This window comes from Octopus sinensis, linkage group LG8 (genome assembly GCF_006345805.1).
Source record: "Octopus sinensis linkage group LG8, ASM634580v1, whole genome shotgun sequence".
Taxonomy (NCBI): domain Eukaryota; kingdom Metazoa; phylum Mollusca; class Cephalopoda; order Octopoda; family Octopodidae; genus Octopus; species Octopus sinensis.
In genome coordinates, this window is record NC_043004.1 from 74,458,582 (window position 1) to 74,484,449 (window position 25,868).

General features: G+C 36.7%; 2 protein-coding genes and 1 long non-coding RNA gene across 6 annotated transcripts in view; 1 reads left to right on the forward strand and 2 right to left on the reverse strand.

The window, feature by feature from the left end:
- Positions 1 to 15,157, forward strand: part of LOC115214935 (cell wall protein DAN4) — a 64,910-nt gene extending 49,753 nt beyond the window's left edge. For 2 of the 4 annotated variants that reach the window (XM_036505459.1, XM_036505460.1), the window contains 4 exons: positions 1,745 to 2,038; positions 10,648 to 10,830; positions 12,201 to 12,380; positions 14,390 to 15,157. In XM_036505459.1, coding sequence (XP_036361352.1) covers positions 1,745 to 2,038; positions 10,648 to 10,830; positions 12,201 to 12,380; positions 14,390 to 14,616 — 884 coding nt within the window. In that variant the 3' untranslated portion in view covers positions 14,617 to 15,157. The remainder of the gene's footprint in view (positions 1 to 1,744; positions 2,039 to 10,647; positions 10,831 to 12,200; positions 12,381 to 14,389) is intronic. The other 2 variants (XM_029784016.2, XM_029784018.2) reach the window with 2 other exon arrangements.
- On the reverse strand, positions 856 to 17,044 carry LOC118764589. The gene is made up of 3 exons (XR_005000405.1): positions 16,897 to 17,044; positions 8,078 to 8,083; positions 856 to 868 (listed from the first exon to the last, which is right to left on the reverse strand). It is a non-coding gene; the product is annotated as an uncharacterized LOC118764589 (long non-coding RNA).
- Positions 17,045 to 25,440: 8,396 nt separating this feature from the next.
- Positions 25,441 to 25,868, reverse strand: part of LOC118764586 (low-density lipoprotein receptor-related protein 2-like) — an 8,714-nt gene continuing 8,286 nt past the window's right edge. Inside the window, exon 6 of the mRNA XM_036505464.1 lies at positions 25,441 to 25,528. Coding sequence (XP_036361357.1) covers positions 25,476 to 25,528 — 53 coding nt within the window. The 3' untranslated portion in view covers positions 25,441 to 25,475. The remainder of the gene's footprint in view (positions 25,529 to 25,868) is intronic.

The window sequence follows — 25,868 nt, forward strand, 5'->3', positions numbered from 1 at the left end:
GTCTCTTTTACTGAACCACTAAGTTACAAGGATATAAAGGCATCAACACTATTTGTCAAGCAGTGGTGGGGGACAAACTCAGATGCAAACACACACACTTATATACAATGGGCTTCTTTCAGTCTTTGTCTATCAAATCCTCTCAAAGTCATTGATCAGCTTGACGCTACAGTAGAAGACACCTGACCAAGGTGCCACACAGTGGGACTGAACCTTAAACTATATGACTGGGAAGCGAACGACTTACCCCCCAGCCTCAAGAAGTCTACCTATACGTAATTATGTCATTTTCATTTTTCCATGGGTTCTAGGACTTGTATGGCTTGAGCTTAACTCAGTTTCCATGGCATGTAAGTGACTGAGATTACAACACACCCCACTGAATGAGATGTTGGTCTGTTACAAGATCAAACTTCCTATATATTGCAGAAACTCATTGTCGGCTGAGTGGACTGGAGCAATGTAAAATGGAATGTTTCGTTCAAAATCACAACACCCCATCCAGTCCAGAACTCAAAACAATTTTACAATCATCGGTGCAACACCCTAGCCACCAGGTCACATGTCTTCACAACTTCATTATGTATTGGTTGCTTATCTAATTTCATTTGTTTGTCTTAGCTAAGTGAGGAGTGGGAAGAGTCAGTGACCAGGAGAGTTGCAAACTTTCGCAGAATATTGAGACTAGTGTGGATAATGTCTAATTTGAACATCTGCAGGTGAATGTTTATAGGAACAATGCCAGTGAGAGGTAACAACATGTTCTAGCAACAGAGTGAATTCCATCACCAGCTACACCCAGGACTTGGTGGTCATATTAAACTAACCAGTACATTGCTGCTACCTTCTATCGAGCCCCTGTTCTGCTCTGGTCTAGCCAAGCTTTGACCAAATGCATTCCAGCTTTGACCATTCCAATTTTTGAGGTGAATCTAAGACAAAATTACCCAAAGTATTTGTCTCTTTATACTGAGCTCTCTTTTGTGTTTTGTATTGATCTGTCATATCATCAATGTATCATTCTACCTGTCCTTCAATCTATTCATTTATCTATCTATCTCTCTATCTATCCATTTATCCCTGTTTATCTACCCTACTCTTTTTCTCCCCACTTCTTTTCCTGTTTCAATAATCTTTTCTTGCCTGTTACTGTTTCCTTCTTTCCCTTTCCAATGGGTCCCACAAGCCTTTCTTCATCTATTTCTAGTGGTATTCATTCTTTCAAACTGGCCGTTCAACTAGTCAGTCACACTTATTAATTTAAAGTTTTTCTTGTTGCTTTTTTTTTTTTTTTTTGCAGCTCTTGGTTTGCAAAGCCAACAGAGGACACTATCTCTCCTGTTAGCATTACTCAACACAACTTGTCCTAATTTCATAGCTAAGTCAAAAGGCATTTTATGTATACATAATATACATTTCTTTTTCTCATTTACAAACTGTATTTTTTCTGTCACAGTCTTTGCAACAGTTTTTTCTGTCCATTTTCTATCAAATCTGTTCATCCATACATCAGCAACTTTTGGAGCTGACATCATCAATGTGAATATTATTCTCCGAAAGTGTCAAAATTGTGATGAAATTTGGGTGACATATGATGAGGGATAGAGTATGTTTGCATTTATGTGTGCGTATTTTTCATTTTTTCCTACATTCCTTTGGCATCCCTCTGTGCCACCTTTTACATTTTATATAAAAATGTATGTATGATATTTATATAAGCATTATATATATATTGCTATTGCAGATTATAATGATTTTTTAACATCAAATATTGGTTACCCAATTACTGAAACATCTCAATCAACCAATGAAGTTTTGTCAACCACTCTTAGTGTTTCCACCAGCTCAGTTCCATCCGGTCAGGATCAAACCTCAACAACTGAAAGTACATCATTACAAAATACAGACATATTTTCTACTATCCCTGCAAACACCACCAATCAAAATTCTATATTTAGTAGCACCTCACCCAGTAATTCTACAAGCAGCTCTTCCAACATGACCACCACCAACCCTGAAGGAACGACTACCAATTATAGTCAGTGAATGTATTTTATACATAGTCTTTTATTAAAATATTGTTGTTATTTTATTGTAGCTGATCCCCAGGTGAGCCTTGATCAACTAGACTTACAATGGTGTTAAATCCATGACTAGATCTTCTCATCTTTTTTGTTATCCAAAGTGTTATTTCTTTAGCTTGTTATAAGAGGAAGATTTGTCTGCTATTTCTAGCAAGTCAAGAGACTGTATAAATCTTCTCTTGTCAAGCTGTCACTTTATGTTTATTCTTGTAGATATTGTAGATGCAAGGAATGAGACAGTTGGGTGCAGCTGTTTGGATGCTAATGGTTTGGCATGGCTGACCGGACATACAATCCTTTTTTAACAACAGAACTTTTTGGCATTGGAGGCAAACACACATTTGCACACACACACACACACACAAACTGACAGACATACACACACTCATATAAACGCATTCATACATATATTACACATAAAAGTGCATGCATGTCTATGTGGATAGGCTCAGGCATGGCTGTGTGGTAAAAGAGCTCATTTTGCAATCATGTTGTTTCAGGTTCGATCCCACTTTGCAGCAACTTGGGATAAATATTTTCTACCATAGCCATGAACTAACTAATGCCTTGTGAGTACACACACACACATACACTTGAAATGTACACATATAGATAGAAAGAGAGAGAGAGAAAGAGAGATCAGGAAATTATAATTTATCAATTGAATATGAGTGACATAAACACTTTAGCTTTCCTTATACGCATAGAGAAATATAGTCACACACATAAACACAGAGAGAGAGGAGGGAGAGAGAGTGGGAGATGAGAGAGGTGTGGGTAACATTAAAGCAAAAGAAATATTAAGATGCTGGATGTCAAATAAATCAGCATCAGATCAGCAACTCCAAATAGGCAGTGCCAAAGCAGTTGTACCGAAATGTCTTATATAATAATAATAATAATAATAATTGTGTACAGTGCTCAGGTGCACTACAACTCATCTAAAGTGTATATATAATCAGGTGTAGTTTCGGCGGATTTCGGAAAGCATGAGGGCCTTAAAAGATGCAGTGTCATGGCAGTCAACAACTGACGCAGGCAGTTTATTCCATGCTTCGGCAACTCTGAGCGTGAAAAAATGTTTCCGAAAGTCATGGGAGCTGTATTGTTTTCTGACTTTGTAGGCATGTCCACGTGTGTTAGACACATGGAGATCAAAAGGTGTTCAGTGTTGTTGTTGGTGAGGTGGTTGATAACTTTGTGGGTGTTTACCAAGTCCGTCGCCAAACGCCGGAGCTTCAGTGAATCCATGCCCAGGGAAACAAGGCGCTCAGAATATGGTAGGTGTCTGATGGAGGGTATGCGTTTGGTTGCACGTCTCTGGACAGATTCCAGGAGGTCAATGTTCTGTGCAAGATAGGGGTTCCAAACTGATGATGCGAATTCCAAGTGTGGTCGTACCATAGCTGTATACAGTTTTAAATAGATGGCTGGAGAGCGGCTAACAAAAGACCTGCTGAGTGATGCCAAGACACCCTCGGCCTTCCTGACAATCTTAGAGATATGCTTTGACCAACGCAAATCACTGCTGACAGTGATGCCTAGGTCACGCTCGCAAGAGGATTTCTTGATATCAGTGTTGTGGAGGGAGTAAGTGAACGCAGGGTTTTTTCTCCCAAAATGCATGGTGGTACACTTGTCCACAGCCAGTTTCAGTTGCCAGTCTGTGATCCATTGCTGCATTGTGTCTAGGTCTGATTGCATGAAAGAGTTGTAGACATCAGGATCTGTCCTCTTGATTTCAAGGTACAACTTGATGTCGTCTGCATATTTCAATACTGTGGCATTCTTTAAATTGGCATCTATGTCGTTAATGTATGCCACAAACAAGAGGGGACCAAGGACAGATCCCTGTGGTACACCCGATGACATCTCATATGGTGTAGAGTGCTGTCCTAGAACTGTGACTACCTCCTTTCGGCTGAGGATGAAGGATTTCAACCAGTTAAAAAGGTCATCCCCCACACCCATTGCAGAGAGTTTCACCATAAGCCTTTTGTGTGGCACAGAGTTGAAAGCCTTAGCAAAGTCAAGGTAGACAACATCCACCCATGAGCCACTGTCAGTAATCTGAGTAATGTCCTCAAGGAACTCGACAAGCTGGTCACTGCAGCTGGAGTTAGGGACAAATCCATATTGTGAGGGTCGGATGAGACTGTGAGAGCTCCAGAAGTTCCAGAGTGTTTCTCTGACACACGATTCCATCAGTTTTGCAATACAGCTAGTGAGACTGACTGGGCGATAGTTGACAGGTGATGTGCGGTCGCCCTTTTTGAACAGAGGAATGACACTGGCAGTTTTCCACTGCTCCGGAGTAGCACCATTGTTGAGACAGTACTGGAAGAAAATAGAAAGCTGGTGTAAAAGGAAGTGCCTGCCACGTTTGAGAAGCAGGTATGTAACTCCATCGAGACCAGGGGAGGCATAGTTGCACTTATTTTGAAGGTGACGTCGCAGCATTGCAGGTGTAAATTCCATAGTTGTTATGGAGTTTGCTGTTAGTGATGGTGAAGATGGTACATTTTGACTTTCAACAGTGAATATGTTTGCATAGTACTCGGCAATGAGTTCTGCGCATTCCTTGGGGTCGTCAGTGATCTGTTTGTGTGAGGGTTGCGAAGAGGGCCCACTGGAGAGTGAGGTCTCTGCTTTGAGTGCACATATTTCCAGAAAACCTTGCTGTCAGGATTGGCTGCTATGCACTGTTCAAATTCAAGCACTGCTTTTTTTGTCACTTGCTTGAGATGGTTGGAGGATTTATTCCGCTTCTTCCTGTGGTGTCTGATTTATGCAACCTGTATTCCCGTTCAGCAGTCCGACGTTCCCTCCTGGCAAGTCGGACCGCTGAAGTTTCCCAAATTGCCCTTTTGGGGCGGTTCTTCTTTTTTTGTTTACGTGGCACAGATGCTGCACATGCTGCCCATATTGAGTCCAGGATACTCTGGAGTATAGTATTCACATCTCCAGAGTTGTAGAATTCATGCCAGTTTGGGTGCTGTAGTTCAGTGTGGTACAGGTTCCAATCTGCTCTCTTCCAATCGAAGGAAGCAGATTGTAGATGGTTCAGGTTTTCGTTGCCCGCAAGAGCCAGATTGGCGATGATCATAGCATGATCAGAGTCACCTAGAGGTTCCTCCGTAGTGCAATTGATAACCGCTTCAGGAGTTGTGGTGAAGAGCAGGTCCAAGGTGTTGTCGCCTCTTGTTGGAGAGGTGACTACTTGTGACCAGTTGAGTCCAGCACAAGCTCAACAAAATCGTTTGCACTCTGTGGCCAATGGAAGGTCTCCCAATCGATCTCAGGATGATTGAAATCGCCTGCAATAAACACATAAGTGGCTGTTTTCCTGGCAGCAGCTCGGAGGACATTGCAAAGCTGTGTGTCCCGATGGTAACTTGGGGGACGATAAACAACGCCAAGCAGGAGTGTTGACATGGTCATACGCACGTCACAGAAAAAAACTTCTTCTTGTGATTCGTTCAAATCGGCACAAGGAATTACCAAAAATTTGAACGAATGTAGACCATCACACCACCACCACGGCGGTTAGTGCGGTCCTTACGGAAGAGGTTGTACCCCGTAATGTTGAAAACCCCATCACAGAGTAAGGAATGCGCCCATGTTTCCGTGACAGTGATGAAGTCAGGGTCAACACTTCTGACGTAGGCGTTGAACAAATGTATTTTGTTGCATAAACTGCGAGCATTTAAGGACAACAATTTGTACCCTGCTCGCAGTTTATGATGGTGTGTAGAGGATGGCAGGTGTTCTGGCTTAGTTTCCCTGAGTTGCTGTAGTCTTTTTAGTTATTGTGGGTAGAGAGCACTCAGACCAGCTGGTATCTCTCTTGTGCTCATAATTGCTTGTACATAATATGTAAACATAGAACATTCCTCATGATAACCAACAGTGTGCCAGTTATTGTTAATGTTGAATAATATATGGTGTTTTTCACACTGACATTTGTTACATCATTTGTTTTTTTCATTTTAAAAAAGAACTGCACTATATCAAGCCAACACTTGCTTTTTGTTTTGCTTTTTATTATTTATCTATTTGCTTATTTATTCATTCACTTATTTATTGCTATGCCTGAGAGAAATATGCTATTTCTTCTTTATTTTCCCTTTGCATCCTCTCTAAGAATCTCTCACATTTATTTCATGGTCCTTGCTCGGATGAAATTTCTGATTTAGTACCCTCTGTCAAGACCTTTAAACGTATCATCCACTTCTCTTCTCAGGTGTGTCATTTCTCTGATGAGTCTCTTGTTAATCATAAGTCTATTTTTCTCAAATAGCTTCTTTCCTCAAACTGCTGCTCTCTGGAATTCACTGCCAACATCTTGTTTTCTTCTGGTCTATGATATTCAGCCTTATTTTTTCTGTCAATCAACATCCTTTGACTTTGTTGGCCTCACGCCCCTTCCTTTCCTTCTTTGTAGTCTCTTATGCTACAGTGATCTCAAGTGCTTTGTTTGAGACAAAATCATATAAAAAATTTCATTTTAGCACCCAACTAGATACTGGCATGAATCAGCAGTGTTGATGTACTTGTTTTGCTATTCAGTTATGACTTCTTTACGTATTTATATACTGTAAGTTATCCAATAGCATATTAGATACTGTTAGGGTAGTCATATGAAAGAGAATCAAAAGTGATTAAAGGACAATTCTCCCTCATATATTCATTGAATCTGCATTTAAACTTAATTTAAAATATATTTTACCTTCACTAACAGATTGGATCACACTATATATAATTCAATTGCCAAATATTAATTCATATGTAAATTAGTTCTGGAAATATTCAATTTATTTTCAGTCTATGTAAATTGATTCTCAAAGTATTTAATTAAATCACTTAAGTATGAACACATTAATAGAGTGTGCCTCAAAATATTTAATTCACTTGCTAAATGTTAATACATATGTAAATTAGTTCTAGAAATACTTAATTTATTTTCTAATTAAGGTATAATATTTATGTAAATTGATTCTCAAAGTATATAATTTAATCACTTAAGTATGAGTACATTAATAGAGTGTTCAGTTCTATATTTAAGAAATGAGGAGTTATGTACATTATTTACATTTAACGGATATTTGTCCTCATCTTGTTTGTTGTTAACACAACGTTTCAGTTGTTATACCTCCAGCCTTCATCAAGTGTCTTGGGGAAAGTTCGAACCTGGGTTCTCATTCCTAAGATATTTTTTGATGTTATTATTTTTATCATCATTATTATTATTCAGGTCACTGCCTGGAATCGAACTCAGAAACTTGGAGTTAGTAGTCCGTGCTCTTAACTCTGGGCATATGGCGTAGTGGTTAAAATCGCGGGCTACTAACCCCAAGATTCTGAGTTTGATTCCAGGCAGTGACCTGAATAATAATGATGATGATGATGATGATAATAATAATAATAATAATAATAATAATAATAATTATAATGATAAAAATTTAGCTAGCAGACAAAAGCACAAGAAAATTTGTGACCTGAATAATAAGGATAATAATAATAATAATATTAATAATAATAATAATAATAATAATAATAATAATAATAATTATAATAATAATAAAAATTTAGCTAGCAGACAAAAGCACATGAAAATTTAGCTAGCAGATGGGAACAGAAACCTCTCCATGGCAAGTATGTGGCCCATAGCAAACAAGCTGATGTCGACCAGAAACACACGCACCAATGGTTACGAAGTTCAGGGCTAAAAGTAGAGAGTGAATGTTTCATATTAGCTGCTCAAGACTAAAGCTTATTAACCCGGAACTACCAAACCAATGTGATATAAAATGGAGCTCACCCAAAATGCTGATTCTGTAACGATGAGATTGAAACAATAGACCACCTAATCTCGGGGTGTAGAGTCTTAGCACCTGTAAAATATAAAGCAAGACATGACAGAGTCGGCCAGTATTTACTTTGGACAATATGTCGGCATTATAAAATCAAAACCACTGACAAATGGTATAAACATCATACTGAAGATGTGACTGAGGGAGAAAATGTGTTGATTCTATGGGACTTCCCTGTACAGACCGACAGGACTATAAAAGCTAATAAACCGGATATTATTATAAAAGATCAGACAAAAAGGACATGTTTATTAATTGACATGAGTATTCCCTGTGATCACAATATAGCGGCGAAAGAATTTGACAAGATTAGTAAATATAAAGACCTGCTAATAGAAATTGAAAAAATGTGGCATCTCAAGGCGACTACAGTACCGGTGATTGTAGGATCTCTAGGAACGATAAATAAGGTACTGAAACCTATTTGAAAATGATTCCAGGCTTACCATCCCTACAGGAGGTGCAAAAAATCGTATTAACTGGAACGGCTCATGTACTGAGAAGAGCACTATCGCTGTAAAAATAACATCCATCCATGAATTTATTTATTTATTAATTTTTAAATACATATTTTATCTTTGAATTTGCACGTGTAATCTGGGAATGCATACAATGCCCTTCTCTGCCCTAGGTGTATGGAAAACACTCGGCGAGAAACGGGAGAAACTTTGAAGAAAGAAGGAAAAAACATAACAATAATAATAATAATAACAACATCGAAAAATACCTTAGGAATGAGAACCAAAGTTTGAAATTTCCCCAAGACACCTGATGAAGGCTGGAGGGTAAAACAACTGAAACGTTGTGTTAACAACAAACAAGATGAGGACAATATCCGTTAAATGTAAATAATGTACATAACTCCTCATTTCTTAACTATTGAACTGGAGGGTATATCAGCTGAAAAGTTGTGTTAAACAAGCAAGATGAGGACAAATATCCATCAAATGTAAATAATGTACATAATTCCTCATCTCTTAACTATTGAACTGAACACTCTATTAATGTACTCGTACTTAAGTGATTTAATTATATACTTTGAGAATCATTTTACATAAATATTATGTATATCAGCCGAAACATTGTGTTAACAACAAACAATTTGAGGACAAATAGCCATCAAATGTAAATAATGTAAATAATATTTTAATAGAGTGTGCCTCAAAATATTTAAGTCAATTACTAAAATAGGGACAAACACTTAAACTACTTCTATGCTTTTGTATATAAGACCATTATCATCTTTGTCAGCATTATCATAAGTTTCCTCCTCTTCCACCTCTACCTTCTAATCATGATTATCATCATCACCACCATCACCATTAATGTATTAGAGTCTGTTTTTTTCCACACTGATATGTCAGACATGTCTATCTTTCAATATATTAAAACTGCTTTAATCATTTATCATCTCAATAGAAATTGCAGTTGTGATACCAGTGCTGGTGGCATGTAAAAGAACCATCCAAACGTGGCTGTTGCCAGCGCCGCCTCAACTGGCCTCCATGTCGGTGGCACATAAAAAGCACCAACCAATCGTGGCCATTGCTAGCCTCGTCTGGCACCTGTGCCAGTGGCATGTAAAAAGCACCCACTACACTCTCAGAGTAGTTGGCATTAGGAAGGGCATCCAGCTGTTGAAACACTGCCAGATCAGACTGGGCCTGGTGCAGCCTCCTGGCTTCCCAGACCCCTGTTGAACCGTCCAACCCATGCTAGCATAGAAAGCGAACGTTAAACGATGATAATGATCATCTCAGCTGTTTTGACCCAGTATTTTAAAAGTTGATTTTTTTTCCTACTTTTTCACATCTCTTCTTTTCATCTTCCACTCATCATCTTCATTCACTGATTCCTTGTACCAACACAATCATCTATCTTTCACATTTCAGCCAGCTTTCTTGTGCTCCACTTTTATTATGCAGCTTAATATTATGCACCATACTGTTCCTGCTCAGTTCATCTTTTTCCAGCCTCTGCAGGTCTTACATATTCACTTCCCATGACTCAGCACCAAGCAGCATCACATTTCTTACACATTATTCATGCTACTTATATTACATATTATTGCATATTATTATTATATATTATTATATTTCATTACAAATTACATATATTGCATATTATTATTACATATTAATTTTATTACATATTATTTTTACATATAATTATGACATATTATTCATGCTACTTATCTTTCATAGTAAGGCAGAAGAGAGAGAGAGCGACAGAGATAAACTCTAAATATATCATCAACCTCACTTATAGCATTGGCTGGGTGCATGTTGTTATGCCTCTGGTGCTACAAAGCTTGTCTGTAAGGAGACTGAAGAGCTCCCTTTCTCTGTTTTGTGCTACTATTTAAGGTCCAGTGCTTCTGCTCTGCAAAAGGATTTGCCATCACTGCACCTTCTGAGACCCACACTTCACCATGTGATTATACAAATGCAAATATCCCTCTCTCTCCATCTATCTATCTATCTATCTATCTCCTATCTATCTCTATCTGTCTGTCTGTCTGTCTGTCTGTCTATCTATCTATCTCTATCTCTATCTATCTATCTATCTATCTATCTATTTATCTCTCCTTCCTTCCTTTTTATCTTCAATTAGTATTTTCTTTCAAACATTGTTTTAAAGATTTATTTCGAAAGCAAACTTTTGTAAACTTGTCTCTCATTCCAAACCAGATAATTTTACTGAAAGTTTCAATACAACAACAACAACTACACTTATAAACAATGCAACCGAGAGTTCGAATTATACAATAATGTCTGTAACTCCAAATCTGTCAGAGAATGGAAATGTCAGTGTAACAGATGATGTGAATGTTACATTTTCTCAGAGTAACGACACAGAAAACTCTACAATAGGTTGGTATCAATTAGTAATTCTATAATGTAGTAACTACCTATCTTTTTATAACAATATATCATTATAGATCATACACTACAGATAACTGCCATGTATGAATCAAAGCAGATCTGGAAAACCTTAAAATTACAAGAGAAGATAATCAACATCATCATCATCATCATCATCATCATCACCACCATCACCATCATCATCACCATCACCATCATCATCAACATAATCATCATCATCATCATCACACCATCACCACCACCATCATCATCATCATCGTCATCATCCTTTTCATTTTCACTTTCCATTTCTTTCATGGATTTCATTGATAAGGGATTTTCTATGGCTAGATGCCCTTTTATTGACAATCCTCACCTTTTTCCTTGTAAGGGAATATTTCCCCATAACTAGACATGTTTCTACAAAAGATTACAAATGAAGGACACAGCAAGCATGATCGAGACATCCATTTACAAGTATCAGACAATCTCAAAGCAAAGCAACAATAACACGCACACACAATATATATATATATGTGTGTGTGTGTGTGAGTGTACGTGTGTGCTTATGAGAATGTATTTTTCTTAATTATAATATTGTAATAATTAAGTGTTAGTTATTTTGGGGTCAAAAAAGTTTAACTGATTAGTAGGTTTTGAACTAGTGAAATCGCTAAATATATATATATATATATATATATATGTATATATATATAGTCACCAATTATTCTCAAAGAAAAATGAGAAGTTGCCTCCTTTTTGCTTTGTTCAGCTCAGAGAAATTACTGCTTTGGGCAAGAAGATATTTGCATTTGGGGAAATGACAATGATGTGGTATACCCATGCCAGATTATTTTGTGAGTGCTGTAGAGTATAAAAGACAATGGCTGAAAGGTGAGAGAGGACTTCAGCACAACTTTGTATTATACAGCTATTAAAACTATGTTTGCTGCCAAGACCATTTGTCAACTGCCATCATCAACATTGAAATCTCTGTAATCAAGAACCTACATCTTCAATCAATACTTCTTGGACTCATGACTCTGGTGACTATTTTACTTCTTCTAATTTTCACTCAAAGCATGAGGACCAATTACATATTGAAACGTTTAATATTTTTGTTCATTGTTTCAATCTCTTTGTTAATGCTATTGTTTTATATTTAATCTTGACTCTGCATTGCTGTCAGCTTCTGTAACTGTAACTCACAACTTTTGAAATGCTGTGTATTCCAAAAATGTCTGAAGCAAAACGACAACACACATTCCTTCTCAATAATTCATCTTTGATTTTTCCACAAGCATTTTCTTTCAAACATAGACTCAGAGAACTACTCATAAATCAAATATTTATCTCTTTTATCTCTGTTTCCAAACTAGATGATTCTACTGAAAGTTTCTATACAACAACAGCTACACTTATAAAGAATGAAAGTGATATTGTGAATTATACAAGTACTTATTCTTATCCTAATTCATCAAATGATAAATATATGAACGTAACCATAGATGAGAATACCACATTTTTTCAGAGTAATAACACCGTAAACTCTACAATAGGTTGGTATCTATTATTCATTCTATAATGGTGTAGTAGCCATTCATTAAGATTTTAATGGTTGAGCTCTTGTGTAAGGAGGTAGGTAACCCTCAGGGGTGACCATTTCTGTCTTGAGTCTTTCCAATGTAACCATTTCCTCAATTTAACAGCATGTTTACTAATGACACTGGATTGGGAGAACCGGTAGAGTATTGGACAGAATTTCTTGTGGCATTTGCCTTTAATATCTTTTCCTTGTTTCACTCATTAATTATGGCCATACTGGGGCAGTGCTCTGAAGAATTTTCGTTGAACAAGTCAACCCAAGTACATCTTTACAAACCTAGTACTTGTTCTATCACTCTCTTTTGGCAAACCACTAAGTTACAGAGACATAAACACACCAAGCAGTGGTAGGGGACAAACACAAACACACACACAACACACATACATACATACATATATATATATATAATATATATATATATATATATATATATATATATATATATATATATATATATATATTATATATATATATGAGGATCAAAACGGTTTGATTCAGATTCTGTGGTACTTCAAGTTTCAAAGCATAAGATTCTTATCCTCAGCCACTGGAAATTTGAATTCGTATTTCTAATGGCTGACTATAAACATCTTATGCTTGAAATTAGAAATGCCCCAGAATTAGAATCAAACTATTTTGAATCATACATGTAACTCCCAATAAATGAGCTGAGTGCCCTTCTTTCATTTGTCCACTCACTCATATCTCATATATATATATATATATATATATATATATATATATATATATATACATACATATATATCTGTAAATTCCTCTATTTACATATCAAGGTCTCTTTCATTCTTTTATTGTCTTTACCATTTCTATCAATAGATATATATATATATATATATATATATATATATATATATATATACACACACACATACACAAAACGTACTTCTTTCAATTTCCTTCTACCGAATCCACTCACAAGGTTTTAGTCAGCTCAAAGCTATAGTAGAAGACACTTGCCCAAAGTGTCATACAGTGGAACTGAACCCAGCACCATGTGGTTGGGAAGCAAGCTCCTTACCCCACAGCCATGCCAGTATCTATTTTTAAAGTTCTCACTTCAGTTGCTGCTGGGGTTGACTTAGCTATTAATGTTTCATGGAATGTAAAAATGAAACTGATCTAACGTTTATTCTGATCCTAATTCAGGTTTACATCTTACAGTCATGTCTATTGATGGAATGAATATATTCTTCTAAACAACACATCACTCAATCTCACATTTCAGACCCATCATTGCTAGTTAGATTCCAAAAACTCTGTTCCCTGTCAAAAGCGGGCCAATGGTAGGAGGTAAAATTTGAGCTCAGTATGCAAAGAGCTGGAACTAATACTACAAGGTATTTTGTCCAATACTCTGGTAATTCCACCAATCCAGCCTGGAACTGTTATTACATTTATTAACCCTCAGAAGGAGGAAATGTGGAGTTGACCCTATTGGGATTTGAACTCAGAGCACAAACAATCCAAAACAAATAATACAAAGCATGTTATCTAACACTCTAATAACTTTAATGAATTATTGGCCTGAGCCCAAGATAAAAATGAAGGCTATGATTATTTTTTGTTGTTTTTTTTGTTTGATATTGTGTTTTTAACATAGCAAATCCATTAGAGATGTTATTTCTGCAGCAGTTGGACTATCAACTGAATATATACATCAAGTATGACGTGGATGGTTTTGATATTTCATTTGATATTACAAATGTTTTAAAGTCAACTTTACATGATGCATTTTGGATTTTAATAAACAATGCTTTATACTTTATTTATTTTTCAATTTGTAACTCTTATTCCATATAATTATCTTTTGATTGTCTTTTTATTTTTATAATTATTAATCTTCATTAAATTTCTCTTTTCATTTATTCTGCTCACATTTTATTGAAGAATTACTTACATATTCATATATTGTTTTGTTTTCTATTTTATTTTACTCTGCAGATTCTAACCTCAACCAAAATGTCACTTCCTCCAAACAAGAAACTTATTTGAAAAATGAAGCAGATTCAAACAATACGCTTATGATAACGGTTCTAATTGGGACTTTATCAGTTGGAACTCTTCTCTTTGTTGCCGTAATTGTGGTCATCAGCAAAAAAATAATCGATGGCTGGCAGAAGCGACATTATTCTAGAATCGATTATTTGGTCAATGGCATGTACAACTAAGCTGATTTAAGATCTACATACGCATGCACAGACATGTATAAGTACATATGTACATACTATATATATGCCTATACACATACATACATCCACATTAAAATCATAACTAGTCTTCCAACTAAGACAGTATAATTCTTTCATATTTATGCGTATTCTTTAAGTTCCTTTAAACCATTATCTTTAATTGAAATTATGACCAAACTGGGGTTAAGGTTAAATAACTGTGATAAAAGCCAGAGATCAAGAAATACATTTCTGAGGGATTTTTGTTGTAGATGATACCAAGTTTGATGACATTTAAGACACTTTATTTTCAAAAAATGCCTTAAAGAAACATGTCACTTCATGTCCCTATAAGCTTTGATGCACTAAGTACTAATTTTCCTGGATACGTGCAACTGAAACTGAAGTGCATCTAATATACCTATAAGCCTTTTATGCCATCAATTACGGTAATTTTTTATTGATATTTTCTTAAGCCAATGTTTTTCAATATGATGAAAGATTAAGGTGATGGAGTGGAATAAACTATTAGGGACTTGGACTAAATGTCTTGAGTTTATTTTGTAATAACCTTTTCTGTTCTGAGGTGAAATTTTCCTTGGTAAAAACTTTGTACCTGAAGTACTAGTCATATGCTGGGGTTTCACTCAGTTGCATGAATTTGTACCTTGTTTCTATATATGAAACCAATTGTTTTTATGGAAAGATATTTTCAAGTGCACTCTCGGAGTGGTTGGTGTTAGGAAGGGCATCCAGCTGTAGAAACCTTGCCAGATCAGATTGGAGCCTGGTGCAGCCATCTGGTTCGCCAGTCCTCAGTTAAACCATCCAACCCATGCCAGCATGGAAAGCAGATGTTAAATGATGATGATAATGATGATGATGATGCTGATGATGAGATATTTTACATAAATTATTGGTGTCTCTATTTTCTCTTACAACTGGAAGCTTGCTATAAAGCTAATTATTTCAGTCCTGAAATTGAAGAGTTTTCTGTTATTCATATAAAATAAATTCATTGACCAGAATTAAGTGATGTGCATAAATACATCATATATTACCACTGGTAGGGTTTGAACTCATAACTTGTGTACCAGAAATTGATTTTTTTTTCTCTTTAAATGGTTCTGGGTGACAGGAAAATTAGTTTTTTCGTTACTGAAATCAGGATTTGAAACCTAAGCATGTTGATAGTGAGGCTATGAGTAAACAAATAGGGCTTACACACAAGGACAGTATTTTGGGAGTAATATTATGGAAAATCAGCTAAGATATCTAATATATATATATATGTGTGTGTGTGTGTGTGTGTGTGTGTGTGTATAGTGAAAGTGACCAACAGACAGAAATATACATAGATAACCATCAACAATTTATAAATATATATATATATCATTCAAGATATTATAGCTAAATTCCATGATCTCATCAGAAGAATCAGAAGCAAAGATTTTTCTTTTAAAAATATAATGGTACAGAAGAAAACCAGAAACCAATAAGCAACTCTCGGATATTAATATATTGGGTTGTTCGGTAAGTTTGTGCTGATTTTTCAAGGAAAGAAAAAGATTAATAAATACTTGCCATTATATTTTTAATCAACCAAATATGAACCATTTTGTTGCACAATGTGTCTCTATCTTTCCTTTAACTTGAAAATACCCTCTTCCCAGAATTGAGGTGGTTTCATGGCAAAGAATTCATCAAGGTATCTTTTTACGTCATCTAAGGAATTGAAATTTTTACCATTAAGACTATTCTGCAGAGACCTGAATAAGTGGAAATCCATAATCTGGTGAGTATGGAGAGTAGGGTAACACATCCCAGCCAAGCTGCAGCAATTCTTGTTTGGTTCCCAAAGGATCAAATGCCGAAAATGAACTTTCTTATCTCCCATTTTAAAGGGTTACAGAATTAACACAGGTTATAGGAACATAAACCTTCTTCCACGAAAAGATAGCTTAAACTGTGCTCTAAATAGAGGTGAAGTCAAATCCTATTTTATGGACTCAACCATGTTCTAAAATAAGTCAAAAAGTAAGTTACTATAAATCGGCACAAACTTTCCGGACAACCCAATATTTATGTATGTGAATATATATATATATATATATATATATATATATACACACACACACCATAAGCGCCATATATATATATATATATATATATATATATATATATATAATAATAATAATAATAACAATAATAATAATAATAATAATAATAAAAAGGTAAAATAAATGAATTAATAATCAATTAATTAGTTAATCTCAAAACGTGTATGTAGCTAATCTGAGTCATGTAAATTCGTTATTTTTTTCTTTTTGCCCACGTAAAAAAGTGTGTTACTGTCTGGGAGATCTTTTATGGTAGTAGAAAAGGCATTTAACTGCTATTTCTAAATTCGGTGCATGGTAAAGCAATTAGCTGATCCCTGATTATAATTATGTTTATAATTATAGAATGTGTATGTACGTACATACATACGTACATACATACATACATACATACATACAGACAGACAGACAGACAGACAGAGAGAGAGGCAGACAGACAGACACACTCACACATTTATTAGCTGGCTACAATTTCCTTGTGAATCCTTAAGAATTAACTTTTAGCTTCATTGAACTTCTGTTCTAGTGATTTTAAGAAAGTCGTTCATGAGTTTTCAGTCTTTAGAGTGTTGGCCATGAAGACTCACAAGAATTCAGTTCTCTGTCTCAAAATTCAAATCCTGCAGAAGTCGACTTTGCTCTCCTTCCTTTCCAGATCAATAAAATAACCAACCAGTAGTGGGTGGGGAACAGTTGGATAATAGCCAAATAATAATAACAATCCTTTCTACTAAGGGCACAAGGCCTGAAATTTTGGAGGAGGGAACTAGTCAATTACATCGACCCGAGTATGCAACTGGTACTTCATTTATCGACCCCTAAAGAGTGAAAGGCAAAGTCAACCTTGGTGGAATTTGAATTCAGAACGTAAAGACTGACAACAAAATGTAAAGCATTTCATCCAGTGTGCTAATAATAATAATAATCTTTTCCTGTGCCTTAATAATAATTTTACCCAGCACCTTAATAATAATAATAATAATAATAATAATAACAACAATAATCTTTTCTACAATAGGCACAAGGCCTGAAATTTGTGTGGAGTAGGTATGGCGATCACATCGACTCCAGTGTTTCACTGGTACTTAAGTTATCAACTCTAAAAGGATGGAAGGCAAAATCGATCTCAGCGGAATATATACCTATTTCTTTACTACCCACAAGGGGCTAAACACAGAGGGGACAAACAAGGACAGACAAACGAATTAAGTCGATTATATCGACCCCAGTGCGTAACTGGTACTTATTTAATCGACCCCGAAGGGATGAAAGGCAAAGGCGACATCGGCGGAATTTGAACTCAGAACGTAGCGGCAGATGAAATACTGCTAAGCATTTCGCCGGGCGTGCTGCCGATTCTGCCAGCTCGCAGTCTTAATCATAATTTTAAAAATTTAAACAAGATTAAGTCGCTTCATCTAAAGAACTGGACAACTTATAGTTTTGGTAAAAGTTCTACTTAAAACGTTGATGTTTGTTCATAGTGAAAAAACTGTTGCCGTAAATTCGTAAATCGCATATACTGGAATTTGAATTCTGAGGATTCAGCTAGTATATTACTTCCACGTAGTATAACTTGCTTTACAAAATCTTTACAAAACCGATTATTAAAATTTTTGAAACAATTTTCTCAACAAACATTTGTTCAATGGCCGAGTAATTTTCATATAAACACAGCAATTTTGTAAACATTAAACAAATGTTTTGAAGTTTTTTACATTTCTTTTTACGCATCAATGCTATAGTTTTATTATTAATATCGTTTTCATATGCTCTTGGAAAAATATAAAAACAAAATTATACATGAAACGTAACGGTATCTGTGTTTCGTGAGTTAAATATTTTTATCAATTAAATATTGAAATAATTCTCTTTAAAACGAAGGTGTTTGCTCGAAGTATTGATGAGTCAGTCTGCCATAGGAGGTTACAGCAACGCAGATAAAACAATAAATATCAATGATAATAATAACAAAGGCACCCAAATTTTAACTTATAATAAATTTACATCAAAAGCAACGTGGAAAAAACATGTTAAGGGAGGTAACTCACAAAGCAAAATGCCATTCAAGGGACATAATTGATTACTTGCCTCGATAACTATAGCTCGGCGGAAGACTGCATTTAACGTTCACGTTTCTAGTTTCATGTTATTCATTGAGTAAATATCAAAGCTGTGATGAAATAATATTCAAATATCTGTCTGGTCCGGATAAAATCGGCACTAAATAAGGTGTTGACTCTTTCATTACCTATCTCTGCTGAATTATACTGCCTTCACTTAGTGATCTGTAAATCGCCTCCCTACGTTTTTTTCTCATGTCCCAGCTCTGTTTAATCACCAGATTCTTATATTCTTTCTTAGTCAATGTTCTCCCATCATCAGAGCTGAAGACAACACTAAACGGATATCTTTAAATCTATTTCCAACCTCCAGAACTTTTTGAAATTTTTTCGCAGGCGTGGATGTGTGGTAAGAAGTTTGTTTCTCAACCACATGGTTCTAGGTTCAATGCCTTCTCCGGCAAGTATCTTCTACTGTAGCTTCGACCCGGCCAAATCCTTGTGAGTGGGTTTAGTTGACAAAAACTGAAAGAAGCCTGTCGTATATATGTTTCAACCAAGATCGCTGGAATATTTTTTGTTTCTTTGGACAAATATTTTCCTAATTCTAATCGGTATTTTAAATCGTCACACAGTGAAGGTATCCTACGCCAACTTTGCTAATTTTCTGCAGCTTATGCACCACATAAACAACAGCAAAATGCGACAACAGTTCAATTAAACACCTATTGGATCTAGCGCACATTCGCATCTCAATACTAAGATGTAGACCGCAATGAAAAACACCAATTACGGCAAAATTGTAATAGAAGAAATACTTATAATACAGCTAACATGGTAACAACGACAAATGCGACAAATGCTCATGCTGGGTAAAATCAAAATGTCCTTTGATGAATCTTTATATGAATACAAATCTTGTATATAAATGTACAGTGCACACAAGGCGGGGTGGGGGCATGTGTTAACATCGAGTAGACGGCTAATTCATTTAAGAATCGTTATTGCAACCATGTTGCCAGATTTTAAAATATCATTAAGAGACATTCAACATCTTTGGCCGATTTTGTATGGCGACTGATTGAAGATATACAATTTCCAGATGCCGTCTCTACTCCGAGGAATCCCTGTCTATTCTGTGGACTAATGAGGAGATCATTAATAGAATTTCTGAAAGACTCTCAAGATGCCTACACGCATATAAATGCACTCTCGCGCAATGCAGTGGGAATTAATTTTGAGTAAATGTTAACATAATTTACTTTAAGATGACTCAAGTTTCCTGTTAATCTCTCCATTCTTACAAACACCAAGTAGATCATTAATGGGTTGGTGCATAATTATTGCGTTTTTTTTTTTCAAACATCTTCAAATGATTATTCCGGGGCATATTCACCATCTACTTCAATTACTGCTTCCCATTTGCTTGGCAGACGGTCAGACCGTCACTTAAAGATGTTTTTGTTAAATTTTGTTAAATAAAATTTCCTGAAAAAGCCGCAATAATTATGCACTAATCCAATAACGAGTGCCCCCAACCTCACATGTGCGTATGCTCACATTTTCTATTTCTCTACTGCCCACAAGGGGCTAAACACAGAAGGGACAAACAGGACAGACAACGGATTAAGTCGATTATATCGACCTCAGTGCGTAAATGGTACTTAATTTATCGACCCCGAAAGGATGAAAGGCAAAGTCGACCTCTTGAACTCAGAACGTAACGGCAGACGAAATACAGCTACGCATTTCACCCGGGGTGCTAACGTTTCTTCTGCCAGCTCGCCGCCTTCAGATGTGCGTATGTTCACATTTTCGCAGATATGAGCGAGTGTACATGCCCCATGCAGCTTGCCCGAGGGCATTTATACATTCATATTTCTTAACGGTTATTTTCAATAATTTTCTCGCTGTATTGCCTGTTCGTTTCTCTTTTTTCCATTTGTGATTTTATTTAAAAAAACACACAAATTTCCACACGAAAGCACGTGATCTCTGCCCTTGGCATGTAGCTTCAACCGTGTTTTTCTGACGTGAATTTGCTACCCAGGTACCGGTTAACCGAATTATCCATAATAAGATAATTCATTCAACTACTCAAATATTTATATATATATATATATATATATATATATATATATATATAGAGAGAGAGAGAGAGAGAGAGAGATAGATAGATAGATATATAGATAGATAGATAGATAGATATAGATATTGGGTTGGTGCATAATTAATGATCGCTTTTTTACTCCCATCGTCATATTTGTGCAGAAGCATGGCTCCTACATCGTAATCACTTGCATCTGTAGCCAAATCCATATCCAACTTTGGATCAAAATGCGTTAACGATAAGTCCAATGTTAAAATACTTTTTTAACTTGCCAAATGCTTTCTGGCACTTACCATTCCAGCACCATTGTGAACTGCAAATCATAATAGCTTTAACAAAGGTTTACATTTTTTTTTATTTTCTTCCAAAACATTTGAGAAAAGAGAGTTGGGACACAACGAGACATAACAATTCCCATCAAATCTGCTTCCTTCCTTCCTTCTTCTCCTTCTTTTGCCACAATACTTTTCAGCTCAGGAATACCAATATTTCCTTTTTTTTAGTTATTTTTTAATTTCTAGTAGGTGGGGGATGGGGGGAGGCAGTGAGTGAGAGGGAGGGGCTGGAGGAGCCATATACTAAAGAGAAAAAGGTCCAAGGGTGCTGAGAAGTCACCTGTGCTCTCCCCACCAGAAAAACAAAATGACTCGTTTTTTTTCTCTGAGTTTTGCAAGAATCACAGCTTTTTGAATATTTTAAATGTTTTCAAAATTGTCCAATGGAAATTTAGTGTTCTTTGTGTTGCTGGAATGTAAAAAAGTTTCAGGAGAGGTAGATGCATATGGCTCAATGTCTTTAGCTGGGCTTTATGACTCAGTGATCCCCCCTTGTTACTAAATCTGCCGTATCTCTCTCCGTATCCTCCGTCGGGTCAAGAGCTTTCGATGTCATTAGAGTCACATAAAGGTTCTCCTTTTTAGCTTTCTTATCTTTAGGACTTCCGGGTGGTTTCTCATCTGTTTTTGATGGTTTCAGTTCTTTTGCTGGTGTATCCATTCCAAACATTGGGTTGCTGAAATTTGTTGGTGTCGTAGGATCTGGTAAGCTGTATTCATTTTCAATTGAGGCCTGCAATGTGAGAGAAAAGACTTATATGTAAAAGATTTGTACATTATGGAAAGAAATATAATCAAACAGACTTTTAAATACTGCACTTCATGTGTGTAGATGGAAACTGCAAGGAAGCCTGTCACATATATGTATTATAATTAGTTTATTTGTCCTTGTTGATCTTGTTGACCAAGGACATTACATGGGAGAGAAAAACAGGACATGGTGTGTCTGGCTGTGGCTGACCAGTCCAATGCATGCTCAGAAGGTTCTGCTGCGGGTTGGACTCTGATGGTTCTGCTGAGTCTGAAGGCAAGGAGTTGGCACTGGACTTGAGCAGTTCACGTTTACTTCGTGTTCTGATTGTAAGGGGTAGTACCTCTGCTGGTGCCACTACACCAGGCAGGACTTGTGCTTGTGTCCCCCAGGGGTCAGAGTTGATCCCAAAGCTCTTCAGTGAGGCTTTGAGTCAATTCTTGAAGTGCTTTTTCTCTCCACCTTACATGTGCTTGTATTCCACCAGTTTGCTATAAAACAATCCCTTGAGAAATCATGTGTCATGCATTCAAACAAGGTGGCCTGCCCACCAGACTTATGTACTCCTCGAAAGTGTGTAAATGCTTGGCAGATCAGCTTGAGTGAGGACCTCTGTGTCAGGTGATTTTCTACAGCTTTCTCGGGCAGTTCATGTACAAGCAGATCAACTTTTTGGCATGGTGTAAGTGACCAAGTCGACAATGTTAGCTGACACTTCATCAATTATGAGTGATTCAGTTGATCGGATCAATGGAACAACCTGCTTATGAAATTAATGTGCAAGTGGCTGAGTACTCCACATACACACATACACTTCACATAGTTGTCAGGCAGATTCAGTGTGACAAGGCTAGCTCTTTGAAATACAGGTACAACTCATTTTTACCAGCAGAATGGACTGGAGTAATGTGAAGTAAAGTGTCTTGCTGAAGGACACAGCATGAGATGAACTCAGGACCTTATGATTGCAAGCTGAATACCCTAATCACTAAGCCATGCACCTTAACTGGATGGGACACCTGCCTGTTGCAATGTGAAATGATATGTTTTGCTGGTTTAGGAAACAAAACCAGGTTTTGTGGCCAGGTGCAGCACCTTAGCAATTAGGCCACCACGGGCCTTCGTTATGAATACAGGAAACAAAGAAGCAGATTAAAGTTCAATACTCACAATCTCCATTTCTGCTGCATTTTCATAATTTGGGGAATCAATTTGGATGTTTCCATTGTCACGGTAAGCTACGACTCCTGAAGGATCATGGGGCTCATCTTGACCCCTAGAGAACAAACCCATGGAAAATATCCTACGCAGTTCGGAAATAAAAGAAAGAAAAAAAAAATTCAATTAAATGAAGTAGTAAAAATGTGGCAAATGGAAAACAAACAAACAAGAAACCAATTTTAATGAAGTGTGGTTCAGATTATTTTCCAACCAACAACATGGTTTGGGGTTCAGTCCCATTGCATGGCACCTTGGTCAAGTGTCTTCTGCTAAAGTTCCAGGCCAACGAAAGCCTTGTGAGAGGATTTGTTTGATGAAAACTTAAAGAAGGTTGTCACGTATACAAACACACACACACACACACAGAGCTGTTCATAAGCCCATAAAAAGCACACTGTAAATAACCTTTTGAGCAATAATATTTAAAGTAGTCGTTAGTTATGGCTGGTCAGAAAGTTACCATAGGTTTCATGCCTCTTATGCTCTTAGCAATATCAGTAACACATCAGACCTACTGACCAGAGACACATAACTTCTTTCCCGATGGAGGTAAGAATACAGTATTGGTCCGCCAGGGTTGTGAAAAGCCCTGAAATAAAATTCTTTGAAGCAAAATCCCTTCTGTGCAAGATGGTGTTATCTCATTTGGACCAGTTCCAGTTAAGTCCAAAAGGTGTCAATTTATGTATGATTTCTGTTCACTCATAAGCAAGAGGGGAAATCCATGCCTCCAATATAAATTGCTTCTTATGATTGCACCAACTAAACAGTTTGAAGTGTTTAGTTTCAGGGGTTATTTTTCACAATCCTAGTTGTCATGGATATATGCCTCTGTGTGTGTGTATGTGTGTGTGTGTGTGTGTGTGTGTGTGTGTGTGTGTGTGTGCATGTGTGCTTGTGTCCTTTTCTTGACATTGTGTGATTGTAATAAGTGACTTATTCATTTCAAATATTCTGTGAATTCATGTCTGGTCATGTGGAAATATGTTGCTTAGAAACAGGTGAGGGTCTGTGACAGGAAGGGCATCCTACCATAAAATCTACTTCAATAGCATGCCATAAGACTCATGCGACCATAGAAAAGTGAATGATGATACGATGACGATGATGAAGACAGCGGCAGCACTGGTGGTGGTGGTGGTGGTGGTGGTGGCATTGATGGTGACAATGACAATAATGAGAATGACGAGTCATTGCAATGAAATGTGTGCTTAATTTTTTGCTCCAGCTGGGAACAATTAGCGAATTTAAACATGAAGGGTACATGACACGGAGATCAGGGAAATCTTTGTTTTGTGAGGTCATAGCCCTGTCTGGGCACAATGTGATTAGAATGTGACAGTAAAGAAGTACAAGATGGACTTTTGAAACTGAGCCAACTGGCAAGAGACGTAAGCATAGACCAAGGGCCAGACCGAGAATGAAATGGTCGGATAATATCCACAGTCTCAGTTGGTCATGCTTGGGAATCATCATCATCATCATCATCATCATCATCATCATCATCATTATTATCATCGTTTAACGTCCATTTTCCATGCTAGCATGGGTTGGACGGTTCGACTGGGGTCTGGTAAGCCATGGAGGCAGCACCAGGCTCCAGTCTGATTTGGCAGTGTTTCTACAGCTGGATGCCCTTCCTAACGCCAACCACTCCGTGAGTGTAGTGGGTGTTTTTTACATGCCACCGGCACAGGAGCCAGAGCAGGCTGGCAAACGGCCACGATCGGTTGGTGCTTTTACGTGTCACCAGTCAGAAATTGTAATAAGAGCTGTTTGTGTGGGAGGACCCTATGAAGGAGGTGTGGAGGCACGTGGATGAGTGGTTAGAGGTGTTGGACATAAGATTGTGATTTTGATTCTTGGATTGGGTGATGTGTTGTGTTCTTGAACAAAACATTTCATTCCACATCGCTCCAGCACACACAGCAGGCAAAAATGAATAACCCTGCAATGGAGTGGTGTCCCATCTAGGTGGGGAATATATATACGCCATAGAGACCAGTACACTAGCCCTTATGAGGCGACATGACCCAAGAATGGAACTTTAACTTAACCTTATAAAAGAGATGTCTGAAGAGTCTACTTCCAAGACCATCCCAAGAACAGTGGGCAGAGATGATGGGTGGGTGGATTTGGGAGGGAAAAGATGGCTGTGTGAAAGAAAAATATAAATAAATGCCACACTCTCTGAGTTCTTGTTGAGTCTTTTTAAATATTCTTACCTGCGTTTTTTAATGAGGTAATAACCAGCTAGAGTCAAGCTCCCATGATCAGCAGTAGAACAATAGGAACTGTAATTGCTGTGACCTCTGTTTAAAGAAAGAAAGTAAAATGAAAAAGATAAATATTTTGAATATTAGTTCCATCTTTGTATTTGGTTTGCATGATTTTTGATGTGATTTCATGTATTGAAACATATTATGATGTATTTTAAGAGGGTCATTATGCCAATAATAAACACACACACTGGCTCTGTTTCATTTCTTAACTATTTAACCAATTGACAAATAAAGTGCAATAAAACCAGTGTTTGTGTTTATTGATATAGTGACCTTCCCAAGATGCAATACAATAACATTAATTTTGTTTGAATTATGTCAAAGGGAAAGGAGATATTGTAACATTTCCTAAAAGTATACACAATGTTAG